General features: G+C 35.9%; 2 protein-coding genes across 6 annotated transcripts; both read left to right on the top strand.

Annotated features, from left to right (window-relative positions):
• Window positions 1-1,674: 1,674 nt before the first annotated feature.
• LOC113732978 (uncharacterized) lies at window positions 1,675-6,567 on the top strand. Of its 5 annotated transcripts, XM_072080968.1 has the most exons (10): window positions 1,675-1,822; window positions 2,095-2,266; window positions 3,550-4,077; window positions 4,208-4,273; window positions 4,464-4,633; window positions 4,734-4,890; window positions 4,983-5,082; window positions 5,171-5,574; window positions 5,775-5,879; window positions 5,986-6,567. In XM_072080968.1, the coding sequence occupies exons 2-10, from the start codon at window positions 2,135-2,137 to the stop codon at window positions 6,265-6,267; spliced, it is 1,944 nt and encodes a 647-aa protein (XP_071937069.1). In that variant the 5' UTR covers window positions 1,675-1,822; window positions 2,095-2,134; the 3' UTR covers window positions 6,268-6,567. The 5 variants fall into 5 exon arrangements, with proteins under 5 accessions (XP_071937069.1, XP_027114857.1, XP_027114858.1 ...); XM_027259056.2 differs by lacking the exon at window positions 1,675-1,822 and having other exon boundaries at window positions 1,860-2,266; XM_027259057.2 differs by lacking the exon at window positions 1,675-1,822 and having other exon boundaries at window positions 1,861-2,266; window positions 4,986-5,082.
• A 5,773-nt stretch (window positions 6,568-12,340) lies between these two features.
• LOC113732977 (uncharacterized) lies at window positions 12,341-18,153 on the top strand. The gene is made up of 8 exons (XM_027259055.2): window positions 12,341-12,747; window positions 12,957-13,024; window positions 15,551-15,617; window positions 15,804-15,958; window positions 16,054-16,124; window positions 16,658-16,726; window positions 17,095-17,195; window positions 17,712-18,153. The coding sequence occupies exons 1-8, from the start codon at window positions 12,370-12,372 to the stop codon at window positions 18,003-18,005; spliced, it is 1,203 nt and encodes a 400-aa protein (XP_027114856.1). The 5' UTR covers window positions 12,341-12,369; the 3' UTR covers window positions 18,006-18,153.
• Window positions 18,154-18,766: the final 613 nt, after the last annotated feature.

Below are 18,766 nucleotides of genomic sequence, written 5' to 3'. Positions count from 1 at the left end.
GAATAGACATATTTCGAAATGCACATCTCTAGACCACCTAGAAATTTGAGTTGGATGGATGCATAAACTTCCATCCATCAATCCCTAGATTACCTCACATTGAAAGGAGAAATGAAGAAGTGGTTTGGATTGCCGATTTCCGTCAAAAAATTACATCGTTTTTCGTGATCACATTTCCCTATTACCTTTTTTCCCTCACATACATCAAATAACTACAGTAATTTTTCCATGAAAAATCACGGAAAATGCAATCCAAACACAACCTAAAATCTTGTAACTAAGAATCATAAGTACCATGGAGTGAAGGCAATTTATTTTCCCCTAGTTTCTGTTCCGTATGGAAGGTGATTTGTAATTCTTTTTTGGAATATAAATGTTGACTAAGTCCGTTTAAATTGCTATTTTTTTAAAATTTTTATATAAAAAAATAATATTGTAATTTGATGTACTTGAGATAAAATGATGATCAAGAAATAGATTTACAGAAAACATAAAATTTTTTTGGGAACCCAATTATGAAAAAATTGTCAAAAGAAAAGTTCTTGAAGTTAGGTTTGTTTGGACAGTTTATTTCATGAAAAAAAAGTTTTCAATTCTTTTTTGAATATAAATGTTGACTAGGCCGTTTGGATTGCTATTTTCTAAAATTTTTATAAAAAATATAATATAATAATTTGATGTATGTGAAATAAAAATCCTGTTTGGAAAATGAGTTTTTTGGATGTTTGTTTAAAACTTTACTGTAACTTACCGTAGAAGTTTTTAAAAAAATTTTTGAAGTGTATTTTTTTTTTTAATATTTTGAAATGTATAGTTTAAAAACTTTGAAAAGTTTTTTGAGATTATTGTAATTAAAGTTTTTAAAAAACTTGTAGCAGACAAACTTGGCAAAAAACTTGGCTTCCAATGATCAAGAAATGAGTTTATGGAAACATAAAATTTTTTTTAGGAAAACATGACAATCGAAACATATTGGCCTACCCAATTATGAAAAAATTGTTAAAAATTTGTCAAAAGAAAAATTCTTGAAGTTATTAGGTTTGCTTGGACAGTCTATTTCTTGAAATTAAAAAAACTAGCATTATAGATATGTTTTGTAATTACCTTTCATATTCTCAAGCACTTTGATATTGCATACATATTATATCACAAAAAGTGTTTATATATATACATTATGTATTTATTTATTTATTTCAAATAATTTTCTATCCAAAAACACATGCTTTACGACTATTAAAAAGCAATAGTTTGAAAACAAAGAAAGATAAAATCGGAAAAGTCTATGACTCCATTATACTATACTATTACTAAACTATAACCATGCACTTGCAGATTCTAAAACTTCTTTATCTGAACCTTAATAAAGTGCATCTGATGGAGGTTATGCAATTGTAATCACGAGTGGTCTGGAGACTAAGTCTGTGTATAGAATATAGACACCTACATGTTTGTCATGTGTGTTCGAGTGGTAGACCGATGGTGGCAAAAAACTCAAACATAACTGGTAAGGGATAATACCTTCCCGTCATTTCCCACAACCCAATGCTCCCAAACTTTCATCATTTTCAGTTAGACAAAGTTGGTAAAGTAGAGATATTAATAAACAAACAATAGACTTGACAAACTAGCTACAAAGCAAAAGATAAGGATCATCAGCCCATCACATTTACTCTCTCTTTTACTCCCTCGGAACACTTGCTTTACTTTATCAGCATTGTTTTGAAACTGATTCCAATAGTAGTAGTACATGCATTCATTCGCCTATTGATTACTACTCAATCAACAGTAAGAAAGAAAAGAAGATTGATGTAATTCTGAGCAGGTGATGATAAGAGAAAGTGTAAATGCATGTGTCCTGGTCACCCGAGGTCCTTGTGTTTTTTATTGGTGCCACAGTGATTTGGACTTGAAAGCGCCCATCTTTTCATGTCTATTGACACTGATAGTTGATATGTCACTTGGCTTGTTCATGTCCTCTTTTGACTCTTTATTAGTGGCATTTTATTTCTCTTTTTCTTTTTTTGTTTCTAGTTCTTACTACTTATTTGTATCTTCATCTTGTCAACCCAACCCATGTGCTGTTCTGGCTTTCAGTTTTCTTGAACTAATCTGATCAAAGTGAGGAAAAGAGAATATGGGGTCTCTAGGAGGTGAAATTGCAAGGAAGAAGGCAATGTGGTTATCTCCAAAGGTTATTGGTGTCAGTCCTTCTGAAAGATGGGGGCATTCTGCTTGCTATTCCAATGGTTTAGTCTACATCTTTGGGGTACGTATGATGTTTACTACTAGCAAACCACATTACTTTCTGATTTCTCTGTGATGGTTATGCTATATTTGGTGCTCATTTCTTTGTTCATGTATGCTTGGCTCTGTGATTTCTGGTAGAAATATGTACTTGGTTTGCTTTTTATGCTTCTTGAATCATTCTGACAATGTTTGCCATGCTAAATTAAGCAGTGTTTTCTATTTGTTGTTTGTTTCAAGGTTTTTTTCTTTTTTCCTGGTTCAAGTTTGTTCTAGCTGTCCCTTTTCTCTTTTGGGACTTGGGTTTTCTTGGGGTAAGCAGTGGATGCACTTTCTCCAACGGTTTTATACTTTCCTCTTTTATCATCTTTGTTTGGTATACTGTAGTCTGCATTTGGTGGAGCTTCAAATTCAGCTCCTTGTATGACTTGAAAGCTGAAAGTAACGTGTTAGGCTCTCTTCAAGTTGAACTATCGTTTATGGCATGTGTTCCTTTTGCTCTTGCATTTTAATTTCGTTTTTTCTTCGAAATTAGTCCAGCCATCCTGAGGCAATCTCTTCAATTTGAATTCTCATGATTGGTTTTGTGCCTACATTCTCTTCAATCTGAGGCAATACGAATTCAGTTCAACTAATCTGGTCTTCTATCAATGTGCGGTTTTGTTGTATCCACGTAATACGTGCCTATTTATTTATTGTATTTATTTATTGTTAACGTAGCATTCAACGATCGCTACTTTCTTTCCAGCTTTGACTCAATAACATCTTCAACCCTGATTAGGAGGAGTTATGCTGATTTCTTTTGCTCTATTTCTAGCTTTTTCTTTCCTCCTTTATAATTATCTTCTTGATCATTTGTTATCTTCAACGATCGTATGTTCTTTACCTCTTTTTTTATCATAAATCTGGTATTCGTTTATCCTTGTTACTTTGTGGCGTTCTCACCCAATGCACAATTATGCTTCTGAAAGAATGACCATTTCTTTCTTCCACACTTCAAAAGAATTATGTTCTTTTGGAATAAAGAAAGTTAGATCAGGATGCCTACTTTCATTTTCTTGTAAGGTGGTGTTATTTTACTAATTATGCTGTCAGCAAAAAGGGATTTGAAAGTCAAACTAGTAACCATAGTTGGCCTATGGGATTAGTCCATTTCTTAAGTAGTTTGCTGTACTTGCTAAGTCCAGCTAATTGAGACATGTTATCTTCAAATTAGTCTAGGGACTGTTCTATTTCAAAGGATGCATGAGCAAACATCTTCCTGATTGTGCTGCATTCTAAATATTCTAATTTCCCTCATCTCAGGGATGTTGTGGCGGGATGCATTTTAGTGATGTTCTTGTACTAAATCTGGAGACAATGGATTGGAGCACTCTGGTGACCAAGGGACAGGGCCCGGGACCAAGAGACAGCCACAGTGCTGTAATAGTTGGGTACAAGATGATTGTCTTTGGGGGTACAAATGGTTCAAAAAAAGTTAATGATCTGTATGTACTAGATCTCAGGTCTAAAGAGTGGACATATCCTGAATGCAAAGGAACTCCGCCTTCCCCACGTGAAAGCCATACAGCTACACTTGTTGGTGATGAAAAATTGCTGATATTTGGGGGAAGTGGAGAGGGGGAAGCAAACTATTTGAATGACTTGCATGTTCTAGATCTTAAAACTATGAGGTGGGCTTCCCCAGAGGTAAAGGGAAATGTTCCTGTCCCTAGGGATAGTCACAGTGCTGTTGCCATCAGTAACAGGCTTATCTTGTATGGTGGAGACTCTGGTGATCGATACCAAGGTGATGTCGATGTGCTTGATATGGATACATTAACTTGGTCAAGGGTACAGATTCTATCCTTCTTCATTTTACTTGCTCTATTGTTAGCTTGAAGTCAAGCTGAACGCTAATGAAATTGAAAAGCTTGCATCACATTTGAATATAAGCTAATGGTTTTGTTCGTGGCTATACCAGATGGATACTCAGGGGTCTTCACCTGGTGCTCGAGCAGGTCATTCTTCTGTAAATATAGAAACAAAGGCAAGTCCTTTAATTGATCTTGAAATAAATAGTGGTATCTGAAGAGGAAAACAATTCATTATCCGATGGTTTACTAGTAAATGTTGTTGTTTCTATGGAAACTGGAATGCAGTGCAAGCATTTTTTCTTTAAGCTAGCTGAATCACCATTCCAAACAAAAAACTGGTGGTGATCGTCTTCTGCTTTTCAGGTGTATGTGATTGGCGGGGTAGCGCACAAGCAGTACTACAATGATGTCTGGATTCTTGATATAGTTTCCTGCTCATGGAGTCAACTGGACATATGTGGCCAAAAACCACGAGGAAGATTTTCCCATACAGCTGTTGTGACCAATTTGGACACAGTAACAGTTTTTGGAGGGTGATGCTATAGATTTAAAAAAAAAATCATGTGCAAGTCCTTCTCCCAATTGTGAATGCTTATAATGTGTTACTGATATGCATTTGATTCAATCCTGCAGTTGTGGTGAGGATGAGCATCCGCTCAATGAGCTACTCATCCTGCAGCTTGGAGTAGACTATGCTAATGGACTGTATAAGATGCCGTTCTATAAAACTTCTGGCAACCAATGTAATCAAGAACGTAAGAGGTTTCTCAGAGAAGCAGAGAATGGTTTGGTAGGGGACAGCTACAAAATCAATACTTTTTACTCCATTTCCAATTTTCTTATGTAATCGCTGCTGAATAATAGATTTCTATTATTTGTCAGCAGAAAAGAACAGTGCTGATGGCCACCAGTGAAACTTTGTTCATAAAGGATGCCGAAGAATTGAAACCATTGCCAAAGAAGTCTTTCTGCATGGATACAGGTTGGCTTGTTGTGGGAATATTATTTAGCTCAACATGCGAGGATATTGTAAAAGCATGCCTAACAGAAACTTTTATCCTTTGTTTAAGATGCTTTTCAAATGAAAAAAAGGAGGACAAACAACTTAAAGATGTATGGTATCGCGTCAGATGCTGAAGAGCATTCACTTTCACTCTCCCAAAGTTCATCTCCTTCTCAATCTGATCAGGAACAGACTCCTATCAAGAAATGCACAGAAGTCAGTCCTCAGGTGCTTCCGATATTTAAGCAGTACCGTGCAACTCCAGCGAGTTTGCAGTCAAATCATGTTCCTCTGAACCAGCCAAACCCCAGAATCATCACCCCACGGACTAGACAAGAGTTGCATGTTTTTGGAGAGCATCCAGATCAGTCGAAACTGCACAATCTACAAGCTGTTAATTTTCGTAAACATGAGTTGCATTTTTCAGCAGATGGGCAGAGATCCCTGGAGCCAGGACAGTTTCAAAACTTGGTATGTTGAGGTTATGATCTCCAATAGTTGGAGTATCATTATACTGATTAATCTCTACATGGGTTCTTATTTCATATTTCCTTCCATACTCTCAGTTGAGTTAAGTGCATTGTAATCTGCTTTTAGAAAAACTAGTCTAGGTACTGTTTGAATACCTTTTAGTTCATGAACTTATGCACTGGCAAAATAATGCCCTCTAGATTGGAGCTGAAGTTCGTGGCAATGTTGATGGTGAATTTGATTCTGGTTATCTGATGACTGCCACGGTTAATGGTAGGACTTTCAGAGGCGTCCTGTTTGCCCCGGTAAGTTTCCGGAGTTTAATTCTTCGGTAACTCTCTCTCTCTCTCTCTTTCGGTTCTTGTTCATAAGTGTCTGAACCTTAAGGTGATCCTGCATTTCATGGTAAAGGGACCTTATCTTGTGCCAAGAGGGGTAAATCTTGGTCAGAGGCCTTCATCACTCAGAAACCAAGTAAATTCTAGTGCAAGTCATTCAAGTCTTGGTGCATTAAGGCAATCTCAGCAGCCGACAAAGCAATATGCTCCAGAATTTCAACTAGCCGAAGTTAGAAGGCCAATTTCGGCCGTTAGATCGCATCCATCCTCCAATACAGAGCCAAACCTCAAGAGTGAACTTCATGGGGTTGTTCTATCACTGGGAGGTCCAGGAAGTGGCAATGGCAAATTGTAGATTCACTGTAAGGGAGGAGAGTGGGGAAATGGTGCTGACAGGAATGACGGAATTTTTCTTGCCAATTTCCGCTCGCGTCTGATGTCTTTGTACGTTCAAAGTAGTTTATCTGCAACCCTTTTCTCTTTCTTGTTTATAGGTTCTGAGAGCTGTGTAGGTGGTTAGTTTTTCACCTAGTTAGACTTAGAGCTAGTCTTTCATCATCTGTGCTTTTGTTCATCGCATCACAAACTCCTTGTTTTGAGAAGACATGGCTCAGTCTAACTATTATAGTTTTATGTTCCTTCGTTTGGGAAGACATGTAACTGAGCCTTCGTTTCGACTTCTGTGACCCTGGATATAATATGCTGCAAAAGCCAAAAAAAAAAAAAAGAAACTTTGTTCTTGTGGTTGGTTTTGTTTGTATGATCAAAAATTCAACTGGTGCACCCCTAAAACGGAAGTTATTCATATCATGCTTAATATCATGCATGAATTGTGCTTGCAAATTCATGTTAGTGGGCAACCTCACGCGAGAAAAGGCATAATATCAGCTGAACTGTGTTCATTGTTTTCTTCGCATGCATAGAGCTACTAGGTTGTATCACTTTGGATTGTAGTTTTCTATCAAAAGATTTTTTCGTTTTTCCGAGTATATTTTTAGCTAACTTTTTACCTTATAGATATTAAATCGCTGCAATATATTTTCATATAAAAACTCTAGAAAATAGCAATCCAAACGAGAGCTTTGCTATAGACAGGAATACACTGCTAATTTGTTGCTTGTTCTTGTATTGTTCCCCATGATTCTGTGAATCACCTTATTTGCCTTACCTTGCAGTGCGGTAAATCTGCAATCGACGCAATAACATTTGTCTGTTGGAATCGGATATGGTTGCAGTATGAAATTTTTTCTCATGTCATAAGTTCACATTTCACATGATTCTGTTAGTGCTAATAACAAGTAAGCAGAAGCACAATTCATGCATACTATGAACCACACTGATCATTTTATTATGCATGATAACTAAGAGTCAAATGTCCATACGAATTCATGCACATACTTCTCTGTATCATGTTCCAAACTTTCGAAATCAATCCCAGGTCTAGCAATTACAAGAAGTTAAAATTTGACTTAATGAATGCAATTAAAATTCAAGAATGAAGTTTAAAAAAAAAATGTCCCTTGAGTTGGTCGAAATGGTAGAGTTTGCGTCATGCCTTCTTGCTAACAGGGATTTTAGACATCCGTCTGAAACTCTTACAGGATTTGTTTAGTGCATCTTTCTCCTTCGTGTAATTGGCAAGTTATTGCACGGAGTGGAGTTTGTCCAGTGCACAATTTTGGATATCAGTTGCAGGTTCCCTTATTATAAAAAAAAAAAAAAAGAGAGAGAGAGAGAGAATGTTCTATCGATTTTAAGAAAAACTCTTGCAAAATTTGTACTAGTAATCAAAAGCCTTTTGCTTTTCTTTTCTTTTGTTTTTTAAATCATTTGATAGATGAGGAATTTTTTTTTAAAAAAAAATTACGTACTAGATAAATTGTGAAAGCAACAACTGTAGGGCAGTCAACTGCTAAGGGCGTACCCTCGGCACAAAAGAGCTGGATTAGATTCCCCTGTCACAACAAAATCCCACCCCCACAGTAAAATAAAAAAAAAAACACATCACACCCCCACACACAGAGACGAACACAGAAATCTTCGTACTGCGTGAGTGTGTGAGAGAGAGAGAGAGAGAGACGGTGTGACGTTGGCTGAGCAAAAAAGCCATAATCAAGGAAGGAAGGAAAGAAGAGAAAGGAAAAAAAGAAGGCTCCCGTGCAACCCGCGGGATGCTGTCGTGGGAGTGAGGCTGAGGGGTCAAATTCAGCTGTCCAATCTGTCACCCACGTCATCTACTGCCCTTTGTCGATTATATAACGTAAACAAATACAAGCCATCAAACGTCTTGTCCCCAATTTGCCATGATTTGACCGCCCCTTCTGACTCATCACGTCACCCACGTACTTCTTTTTTTCATGTATTATTAGTTTATTTCTCTCTTTGCTGCAATTTCATTTCATTCATCTCTCCTCCGCCTAGTACTGTTTCTGTTTCACCTTCCATGAAGCAACACTCAGTTGCTGTCCAGTCGAGTTCGAGTTCAAGCAATTCATGTTCTGAATTTGTTGAGTTGAAATTTATTTTACTTTACTCGAGTTCAAACTCGAGTCTGATCGGTTCAAGTCCGATTATTTTACTCCATTTCACTTTTACTCGAGCAAAAATACCTAATCGTTATGTTATTAATACTCTCTCTGTTCCATATATTTAGTCATGTTTGGGAATATATGCTTTTTATATATTATATACTTCACCAAAAAAAATTCCTTTTGTTCCACTTTTACTCTTAATGATGTGCTGATCAAAATAAAAAGTAGAAAGCAATCCCATCATATTTGTCTTTATGCATCATTAATGAAGGATATAAGGAAAATTTCAGAGTATAAAGTAATTAGAAATATCAAATAAAACAAACATTTTTGGACAGCCAAAAAGGAAAGTACGATAATTTCAATGGAACGGATGGAGTACATTAGTGGCTCTATATTTGCGAGCCTTATTGATTTGCCTGTAGATGATGATATATTGGTATGCCCCTAGAAGTTAGGACGCTCTAATCATGGTCCTGGAGTTGGGATTTGGAACCTAAGGAATGCTTGCCTCCATTGGATTTGAGGTTACTGTGGATTAACTAGCCGTTTGAAATACTGTACCATTTGCATTGCTCTACATGTATGACTGATACTGTGTGAGTGTATATCATCACAACATCTGCTCTAGGTTCCCAACTGGGAAACATGGATGGATGTACAGTGTTGTTTAATGCATGGAAATATATTCCTATTTTAATTGTTTGCAATGCACTCTACGTTCTTGACTGATAAACCTCCACGCGCAGAGCATGCGCTATTTAATGGAACCTCTTCTATGCACAAGCGAAAGAATGTACATTTACAAGAGAAGCATATATTCAAGGATTAATTTTTTCTAAATCGATTGTGTAAGCGTTAGATAAATAATAATTATGTAAAATTTGAATTTAAAATTTAATTTTTATACATATTTAATAATTTCAACGGTGATGGTGTATATAATATAACTTGTCAGTGTATATAAGATTTACTCTATTTTCTAAAAAAACTTTAGATTAATCTCAGCCTAAAGGCATGATAAAATCCCATATTCAGGATGTTTCCCTTCCACATGGTGGTCCTCACGACTTTGAATGGTTTCACGTTTGTTTATTTTAGATCGGATTTTATATTTTTCTTTGTAGGAAATTGAAAATTATTAAGTATTACTATTAGGCTGGATACAAAAATTTGGTTATGTGATTCAACTAGCATGATATCTCTCTGGGAATATTTCTAAGTGGAGGGGAACATAAGAAAAGAAAAAGGAGAGAAAAGGGCAAAAGTAAAAGATAAAAAAGGAAAGGCATTCGGTTTGAGGACCATGTGGACTTGTCCAAGTAAAAAGCCTTCTAAATCTAAAAAGAGAAAGGGGAAACTATGAAAAATTTGATAATATCACTTTCCTTTTGGTTTTTTTTTAATATTTATTTTTGTAAATTTACAAAGATCTTCCTCTTGCTCATAATACATTTATATTGCATAACAAATTTGCTTTCATGCAATATTGATATGACTAGGATATTAGTCCCTTCACCTCCCTTCAACTCGTCTCCATTTTTCAAGAAATTTTTGAAAACCAATTAGCAAATTTAAGCTATCATATTCCTTTAAAATGTAGCATAATTGTTTCTATCCTTGTATTCCTTGTAAATTTTGTCTAAATGTCTCGCTTTTTCTTCTTTTTTTTTAAAAAAAAAAAAATTTAAGTGGAAGGCCTTGAATTCATAACTTTCGACCTACAATTCCTCCTACCCTATCTCTCAACCCAACCCTCTCATCTAAATGTCTCGCTGGCATATTTTTACATCTTCATCATGCTGTATATTTTGTTGCAAAGGGCATAACATAAAATAGAGTTTTTTTTAAAGTCTGAGTTTTGCATTTGCAGATGGGATTGACAACCTCTTTTACTTTTTATACTTTCGCAAGAAAATTGATTCAATTCAAAAACAAATTTTATTTTAAGCTAACAAATGACCTAAAGTGCTTAGCAGGCTAGCAGCCCATAGCTTGAATGTGCTATCGTTCGTTATTTGGTTCTTCCAATGTGGGCTCATGTATGCAGTGCCCTTTTGAAGAAAACTACTAAAAGAGGCTAGTTGTAATTAGCTTAGTCCATTTCTCTACATCGTTTCTTTTAGTTGGGGTCCAGTGGTGCATTTGTCCAATGGGACCTAATTGGAAATATTAGTCTCTTTTAAAGGGAAATGGGAATAGGTCAGCCCAATTCCACAGTACGAAGCTAGAAATTAAAATTGGACTTCTTACGTTTTTTCTTTTCCTACGGGCTTTACAATGAACATGCTCCGGGCTTTGAAAGCCCTTTTTTAGCAAGGGGTAAAAAAAAAAGAAACTCTTGACGGGGAAAACCTAGAAGCGGAGAATCTCTTGTTAGGAAATCCTATGATAGAAGAAATTAATTATCTTTCAAACAAAAAAGAAATTAATTATAAATAAAAAAATATGAAAAAGCAAGAAAATTGTCATTCATCTGAAGGCTATATTATTTCTTCAAGAACATGATCTTTGTAATCTGAGTAGTTCATGGATTGATGTCCATATGGCTCCAACACCTTTTGAAGCAAGTCGGTTTAGACTACCAAAATACACTAGGGATATAATCGAGTCGAATCAAGTTTAAATATACTCGACATGCAAGAAGGATGCTCGAGCTCAAGCGAATAGTATTATTAGAGCTCGAGCTTGAGCGAGTAGTATTATTAGAATTCGAGCTCAAATTCAATGCTTGCTCATAGAACTCAAGCTCGATTTGCATGGGTTCAAGTCAAGGGCTCAAGTTAATGCGAGCCTTATCGAACTCGATCGAGTTCAAGTTAGAAAATTTTACTTTCTTGATAATTTTTGAGCGAAAAGATATTATTCCCCTTTAAAATTTTTCATACGACCTGAACCATTTCGTAAATTCAATCACTCTTTTGGGCATAGTGGTAATTTTATAATAATAATAATATACTCAAGAATTAAAATTTAAAAACTCGATAAGACTTAACGAGCTTTCGAGTATTGTTTCTGGATACTCGAACTCGAATTGCTTGGCTTATCAAAGCACTCGAACTCGATTCGAACTCAGTCAACCCGAGTTCGAGTTAAGTTTTTAAACAGCTTCCTAGAGTACACGACACCTTTTTGTAGCTTGTAATAAAATTTTGGGCTCTAAAAGAAAAAAGTTGTGGATGTAATGTTTTTCTTCTTCTTTTCTACTCATTTCTTGATTTTGTTCAAGAGATGTAGGGTAAACTTGCGCATATTTATACAATAATAATGCTTATTTTTTAGTACCAGTTATTTTTCTTGGAAATTGAAGTATTATGGCAAAAGCAAGTTACTTCAACATTGATATTGTCTATGTAGCTAATGCCGATTTACCAAGCAAAAAAACTTCAATGTGAATTTGAGACTATATATTATGTGAAAATATATTGAAGAGATTAAAACTATTCATGCAAGTAGTTTGAAAGCATTCCATTGTTGCAGAAAAGTAATAATTTAAGAGAGTTTAACAGTTAAAAAGAGGTAATTAAATGTTTCACCGAAGTAATAGTTTGAGAGAATTCAACAATTGTTAAAAAAAAAGATCGTGGCATCTATGAGATAAAACTTAATCCACTTGAGTTGGGCCATATAACATGTTATAGTAGTGGCAACTTGTGCTCCTAAACCAATACTTAGATACACTACAATCACTAACCTTAGAAACCAAAAAGAAAGATCACAATGATTGCATAATGAGGCAAATCATAAAAAATCAATCCCAATTATGTCACGTAATTATGACCCAAAACAGATGTACTTATAAACGAACTGATGTAGTACAAAGTACAAACCGAAACATCCAGGGAAAAAACACTTGTACTTTGTCCTAGTCTTACAACCGGCAACCTGTATTTGTATGTATGGTCAATTTAAAACACAAGTCCTAAATGGGCAGGCTACTTTTATGTTCGGGTTCAGACCAACCAAAATCATCTCAACGACTCTTTCTCCTAAAAAAAAACAGTAAAACGTCGCCGTTTCGTAGGATGTCGCTTCTCTATCCGCGTCTTCGTCTTTTCATCTTCTCCCTCGCCGTCTTGGCTTTCACAGGAGTTCAACTGGTGACCTCCCATGAAGAGTCCGGCGAGTGGGACTGCGAGCCCGACTCGGAGGCCCGTGTCCCAGCCCAGTTCAGGCCCGGAGTCGTAACTCTCGACGGCCATGCCGACGATTGGCAGGATGTATATGGGTTTGAATTCTCCCTCCTCCCGGCACTCGACCCGGATGAAGAAAATGCCTACAAAGGTGGAAAGATGACTGTTAAGGTAGTGTCCGTTGACTTTGACTTCTTTTTACGCGCAAACGATTTCAAGAACCGTTTCTTGGATTGGATCGACTTTAAGTTTTTTCTTTTTTCTTTTTTTTGAGAAGGAAAGCGATGGATGGGCATTAGTAAAATTATAGTACGAACAATTATATAGATTAAAGGATGTGTTTTTTCTTTCTTGAGTATGATTCTTGATTGTGAATGTAGGCCTTGCATGATGGGAAGGATATGTACTTCTTGTTGCAAGTGGATGGGAACTATATCTACTCAAAAGGGTTAGTTTTTATTTTAAGTTGGTGGATTTCTGGCAGTCTTTTTTGTTTTAGTATTCCTTTTCTGTATTTTACTTGTGATATACTCTGTTTGTTCTGTTATCGAGTTCAGCTGAGATTGTTCTGTTAATGTTAACTTCAAAGAATTTAGCTTGTTTTAATAGGCGTGCAGCAAAATCTAATGTTGCTGGATTTTGAATAATTGGTTTGAGGTTCATTACACGCGAAATGAAAAGCTAAGGTCAGCTAGGTCTGACCTTTCTAATTATGATGTAGTCAAGTCTTGATAAGATATGAATGAGAGTTAGTCTGACAAGAATTACTAGTGAAAGCGTTAGTAATTTCAAGGACATAATGATAAATGGAAACTGCTAATGAAAACAGATAAGAGGAAAAGCAAGATGCATTAATATTTTTAAAGGGAAAATGGGGAAAAAGAGTTGGTAACTGCCAAGTTTAGAAATGGCTACGATAGGGAAGCAGAGCAATCAAAAAAAAAAAAAAATGCAGAAACAGAAATTTGAATTGGAAAAGCATGTGTTAATAGTACATGAGAACAAGGAAACATGAGAAGACTAACAGGAGAATGCAGAAATTGAGCCAAGAAAGGAAGAAGTGAGGAAGAGGAGAGAGAACAAGAAGCTAGAAGGAATGGTTCTATTGCACTAGGAGGGAGGAGGAGAGTAGAGAGAAATCAGAAAGAGATAAAAACAAAGAGAGATGAAGAAATTAGAGGAGCAGCCTATCTCATCTTAAAGGAGGAGAGCAGAAAAATAGTTGTTCCGGGCAAGAACAGCATCTAGTCCGTTGGACAAATTTGGAATCTCCTGTGCAGTGGCTTAATTCTATTGTTACAAGGTACTTGGACAAATGATAAAATCACCTCAAATGGATTGTATGAAAACAAAATTAGAATAGAACCTAGAAAAGATCAAGAGATACTCCTTTTTTTTGGTGCCCTGTGTTAAGTTTAGAAATCTGAACTCATGAAAAAATCTCCTGATATAGTCAAAGTTGTGGTGCAGTAAAGATGCTTGCTTTTCTCATACATTTTTGCTTAAATTCTGGTTGACAAGGTGGCAGTTTCAGTTTTGCCTAAAGATTAAATTTTAATTGCTTACATATTAAATAATGAAACAATGACCTCCTTCAGTTTTGATGTAAGGCTGTATTTCACAAGTATACCCTTCCAAAAAAGGCTAAAAAAGCTGGCTGTTTTGTGGCCTTTTTTATCACTTAGAATATAAGGTAATATTAAAAAAGTATACCCATCCAAATAAACGATCAAAGAGCTTGCTGTTATCTGAATGCTTTTCAAGTAATTGTAGTAAAACTTGACCTGTTGATGCCTTGGCTTTTCTGGCGATAGGAATGCATGTATCTGTGTTTGAAATCTTTTGGACAGTGCTGCTGCAGCTGTATTCATACATCATGATTTTGACAGGGCTGTTTGGTTCATATAAAGGAGAATGTGGTATCCAAAGAAGCTTTTAAGATTTCTCCTATTCACCAACAATAGAAATTTAGACACATTTTATGAAATCTAAGCAATCTAAGCTCCAATTCAAGAATTCTATTCATCATAAATTGCTAGCTGCCAAATGGTATGAGAATTGGCTTACATTCTAACGTCGTCATGTTTTGGCTTTGGAAGTATTAACCATGACATCCTGCATTTATTTCTTTATTTTTCCTGGTCAACTTAAGGTGTCTTTTGCATGTTTTGCTTTAGTATTGCAACCTCACTGACTGAGGTTATGTTGCATGCCTTGGTTAATGTTTCAAAGTCTCAATTCTAAGCTTGGGAATTGATGTATAATTTAACTTGGAACTATGTTTGACTAGTCAGACATTCAATCATACCTAGTAGTTTTACATACTTTTGACATGGGTGTTTTGCATCTCATCTGATGGTTTTTTTTGCATATCCACTCTATAGTAAGTTGCTGAGGTGTTCTATAGAAGAGGTTAGTAGGCTTTTTAGAGCAGTTAATTAGGTTAAAGCTTTCGAGCCAGAAGAAAGAATTAAATCCATTTAATGGATCTTTTCTAATATCTGATACGATGAGCTACACTAATGCTATCTAAGATCAAATTTCTTGGTGCTATTATGTCAGCTAGGATGACTACTGAGAAATAAATGGTATCTGCCATTTATTGAGTCTCAGTTATTATCCCTGGGACAACTAAGTAAGCTGTAATATCAGTTAGATAGTCTAATGTAAAATCAGACCAATTCTGCTGTGGGTTCAATATTTTGTGATGTATTTTCTTGGGAGGCCGTTGATATGTAAGCAATGGAGCAGCAGTTCAGAATAAGGAATTATAGGATGAGAGCAAATGGATTAGTGAAGTCAATCTTGATCTCTCAGAAAATGGGTGTGAACTATTGTCATCTGAAGCACTGTTAGCTTGCAGTTATGTATAAGCTGTTTCACTGGTATTATGATTTTAGTTGCAGGCACACTGTATGATATGTGGTTTTCAATTTTCATTCCTGAAAATGGCTCTGGATTTCTAATGATGCAGAGATAATCATGGATGCCCATCTGTGGCACTTATGTTTCAAGTTGGTGAGAGTGCTACCTACCACAGAGTAAGTAGCAAAGTGGGATCACTTGAGTGACTTATATTATATATACTGTTGTTATCCTTTATTTGGTACTTTGTTTAGGCTATAATTTCAATTAATACTATTATTTACCCTTTTTATTATTTTTCTCTTATCCAACCTAATTAGTATCTTGTTTCCTAAATGGTTAATTTTTCTTGATGCAACAAGATGGGTGGATGTAAAGAATCACCAAATACGTGCAACAAAACAAGCTGCCGTGGCTATGAAGTTGACATCATGCATTTCTCTATTGGAAATGCTGTTCCAGGACGCTTGTACGGTGGGAACCCAATAGACAGCAGAGAGGGTAATGGAGGTGACAGGTAGATGTCAAACGGGATTTGTGTTGACCTTTTGGTGTATTCAGTTGACATTCCTATGACTGGTCCTTAATAGGAATCTCATTTGTCTAAAACAGATTTGGCCATTTAGTTGATACCTATGCTTGGAATCCACATTGCAGAAACCTTGATGGTATTGGTCCGTCAGGTAATCATGAGATTGGACAGTCCATTATCTCTTTCTTCTGACATCAGTAATGCATGACAAATTCTGTCTTTAATCTTTTACTACCAGGATAATCCCTTCAGTGCACCATGTACTTTATAAAATCAACATTTTGCTTACCTTATGGGTTAGAACTGTGCAGCATCAGATTACGGTGTGTTTAGACAACTTCCAAGAGTTTCATAAAAGACAATTTTGAATGTAAAGTTCTAGTTTTTTTCTGAAACTGCTTGCTCGCTGAGTAGAAATGTTTTTATGCATCATAAACTAGTTGGATAATCATAGGGAATGCTGTAACTTTCATGTATATGATGTTTTTGTCCGTCATTCTCTTCTTACACAATGTCAGGATTTCTGAATGCCCTGATGGACTTTGTGGATGCATTTATTTCACTTCATGGCATAAGAATATTGTTATCTTACATAGCCTCAATAAGGGATTGTGCAAATCTAAATGCTTCTATCGCTATGAGCTAGCAAAGCATTTACCCTTCTCTCATTTTCACTTTTGTCAGGAAATGACTCCACTGCACAGAATGATTGGAGAGGTGCATGGTGGCATAGCAGTTTCACAACCCATACAGGTGAATGTTTTTATGTTTGGAACGTGTTCCATTTAGGAAATAAACATGGAAAAGTCAGCCTAGAATTGACAAAAGGCTGATGCTTGAATTTTATAGGAGTCAATGTCTCAGTATTTGGTGACAGTTTAAGCTATGCGGTTATCAAAGAAATCAAAACTGTCATCGTTGGCTGTTAGCTGAAGCAGCTATTACTTCATACGTGGACAGTTGATGTAGTGATAGCTATTGATCATTTTCAAATTTACGTTGCATTGTTTTCATATTAATTATAAGTTTCCAATTCTATTTCCATATGTGTTGCAGTTGATTTCAATGTGACCGCCAAATTTTCAGTTTCTTCTGAATAAAATTTACCCTTTGCATGACAGGTTTTGTGGCAGAAGATAGTCCTTATGCATCTTCCGGTCAGAAAGGCACATACTACTTTGAATTTTCCAGGCCTCTCCGAAGCATGGATAGTCTACAGCAGGTTGTGCCTGCTTTTTAGCTTTTGTGTTGTCTAATTTAATGGAAGAAGAATCACAAACCACAGTATTTCAGTATGCATGGGACTAAGAGTAATGCAGCCCTTGGACTTTTATTTTCTTGGGTTTGATGCCTGCAGATTTCATATCAGTAATTGTCAAATATTTGTTGTTGTTACGTCTAGCATGAGAGACTTTAGTTAAAACTGTTGAATTAGAGGCTCAAATATGCGTACAATAATTATTGATTGCATGGTTCTGCAATTTGAAGAAGAATGCTATAATGTTACTTCTCTGATGATTGTCTTATGCTTGATGCTTGGTTTATTTAATAATGTTTTCACTTTTTCTAATAGATAACTAATAACAATATTCTGGCTTACCTACCTTTAGAAGGCTTTTTAGTATTGCTTGGCATACGAAAAATGAATTTTGCATAACGAAATTCTCGATTTTGTTTGTAGGATCTATATTTTGTGTTAAATTTTTTTTTTTTTTTTTTTTTTTGATTTTGCATGTAGGATGTACAATTCACCATTGGTCAATCAAGCAAGTTTTCAGCTGCTTTTTGGTACCCCAGTGATGGAAATCCATGGCATGGATCAGCTCATTATTCCGTCAGCTGTGACTGGGTACCCTTAGATGTGTCCCCAGGCTCTTCTTCGCCAGTTAAAGGAAAATCAGGAAGCGCTTGGGGTGCTGCCAGTGGCTTTGCTCTTCTCCTCTCTGTTGTTTCCTTCTGCATTTCAATTTTTGTTGGATACCGCATTTCTATTAATAAAGCCATCCCCTTCACACCCATGGATCGGCTTTAACTTCCTTCTCCATCTCTCATCATGATCGAGTTTTGTTATTCTTTCTTTTTAGTTTCCTTCTTCATTTTCTTGTGTAAAGTGACCTTAGTTATATCACTGGTGAATGCAGAGTTAGTTAGAAATAAAAAAAAAAAAGAAGTTTGGTACAGGTTGATGATACTGGTATAGGATGTGTATTCAAACGCAGGGATCAGTTTATGAGTTACAGACCAGCTAAGCCACCATTAGTGAAGAATGTATTATCGATCATAAATTTTTTTCCACTTCTTTCTCAGATTCCCAGTCGATTAGTATGTACCCCCAGTGAAGAGTAGACAAAAGCATTTTTGTGCATGGTGTGTGTGGTTGTGTTTGTGTGATTTGAACTAGAGAATATGTTTTGGACGTACATTTGAGAGTGGCAATTAATGGCACCCCAGGAGGCTAGGACATATAACAGCTGAAAAATAAACACAGAAGCAATATTTTCTGCTAGTACAAATTTATGTTGCTACTGTCTAAGGTTCATTTTTAGGCAAGATTTTGAAACCCGGCCTGGAGAGTTCAATTTGTCTTTCTACAAAGTTGTGCACTTTGGCTGAGCCTTTTCTTTTCTACTTTTTGCTCGTACCCTACCATGTATACCATTTCTGTAATTAGGATGAGATTATTCTTCAAATGTTACTATTTTATTTGGTCACTCGTGAGCAGTTTTGTTTTTCAACTTGGTGAAAGTAAGAATCAAGAAACTGAGGAAAAGAAGAGACAGGTTGATGATATAC

Source organism: Coffea arabica, chromosome 2e (assembly GCF_036785885.1).
Source record: "Coffea arabica cultivar ET-39 chromosome 2e, Coffea Arabica ET-39 HiFi, whole genome shotgun sequence".
Taxonomy (NCBI): domain Eukaryota; kingdom Viridiplantae; phylum Streptophyta; class Magnoliopsida; order Gentianales; family Rubiaceae; genus Coffea; species Coffea arabica.
This window is presented reverse-complemented; position numbering and strand designations above follow the sequence as displayed.

What these genes read in the sequence shown, in the direction of transcription:
- LOC113732978 (XM_072080968.1), top strand. Translation starts at nt 2,135, where the DNA reads ATGGGGTCTCTAGGAGGTGAAATTGCAAGGAAGAAGGCAATGTGGTTA. An exon ending in GTTTAGTCTACATCTTTGGG is followed by an intron (nt 2,267 to 3,549) that starts GTACGTATGATG and finishes CCCTCATCTCAG; the next exon opens with GGATGTTGTGGCGGGATGCA. An exon ending in ATACATTAACTTGGTCAAGG is followed by an intron (nt 4,078 to 4,207) that starts GTACAGATTCTA and finishes TGGCTATACCAG; the next exon opens with ATGGATACTCAGGGGTCTTC.
- LOC113732977 (XM_027259055.2), top strand. Translation starts at nt 12,370, where the DNA reads ATGGGCAGGCTACTTTTATGTTCGGGTTCAGACCAACCAAAATCATCT. An exon ending in GTGGAAAGATGACTGTTAAG is followed by an intron (nt 12,748 to 12,956) that starts GTAGTGTCCGTT and finishes TTGTGAATGTAG; the next exon opens with GCCTTGCATGATGGGAAGGA. An exon ending in CAGTTTCACAACCCATACAG is followed by an intron (nt 16,727 to 17,094) that starts GTGAATGTTTTT and finishes TTTGCATGACAG; the next exon opens with GTTTTGTGGCAGAAGATAGT.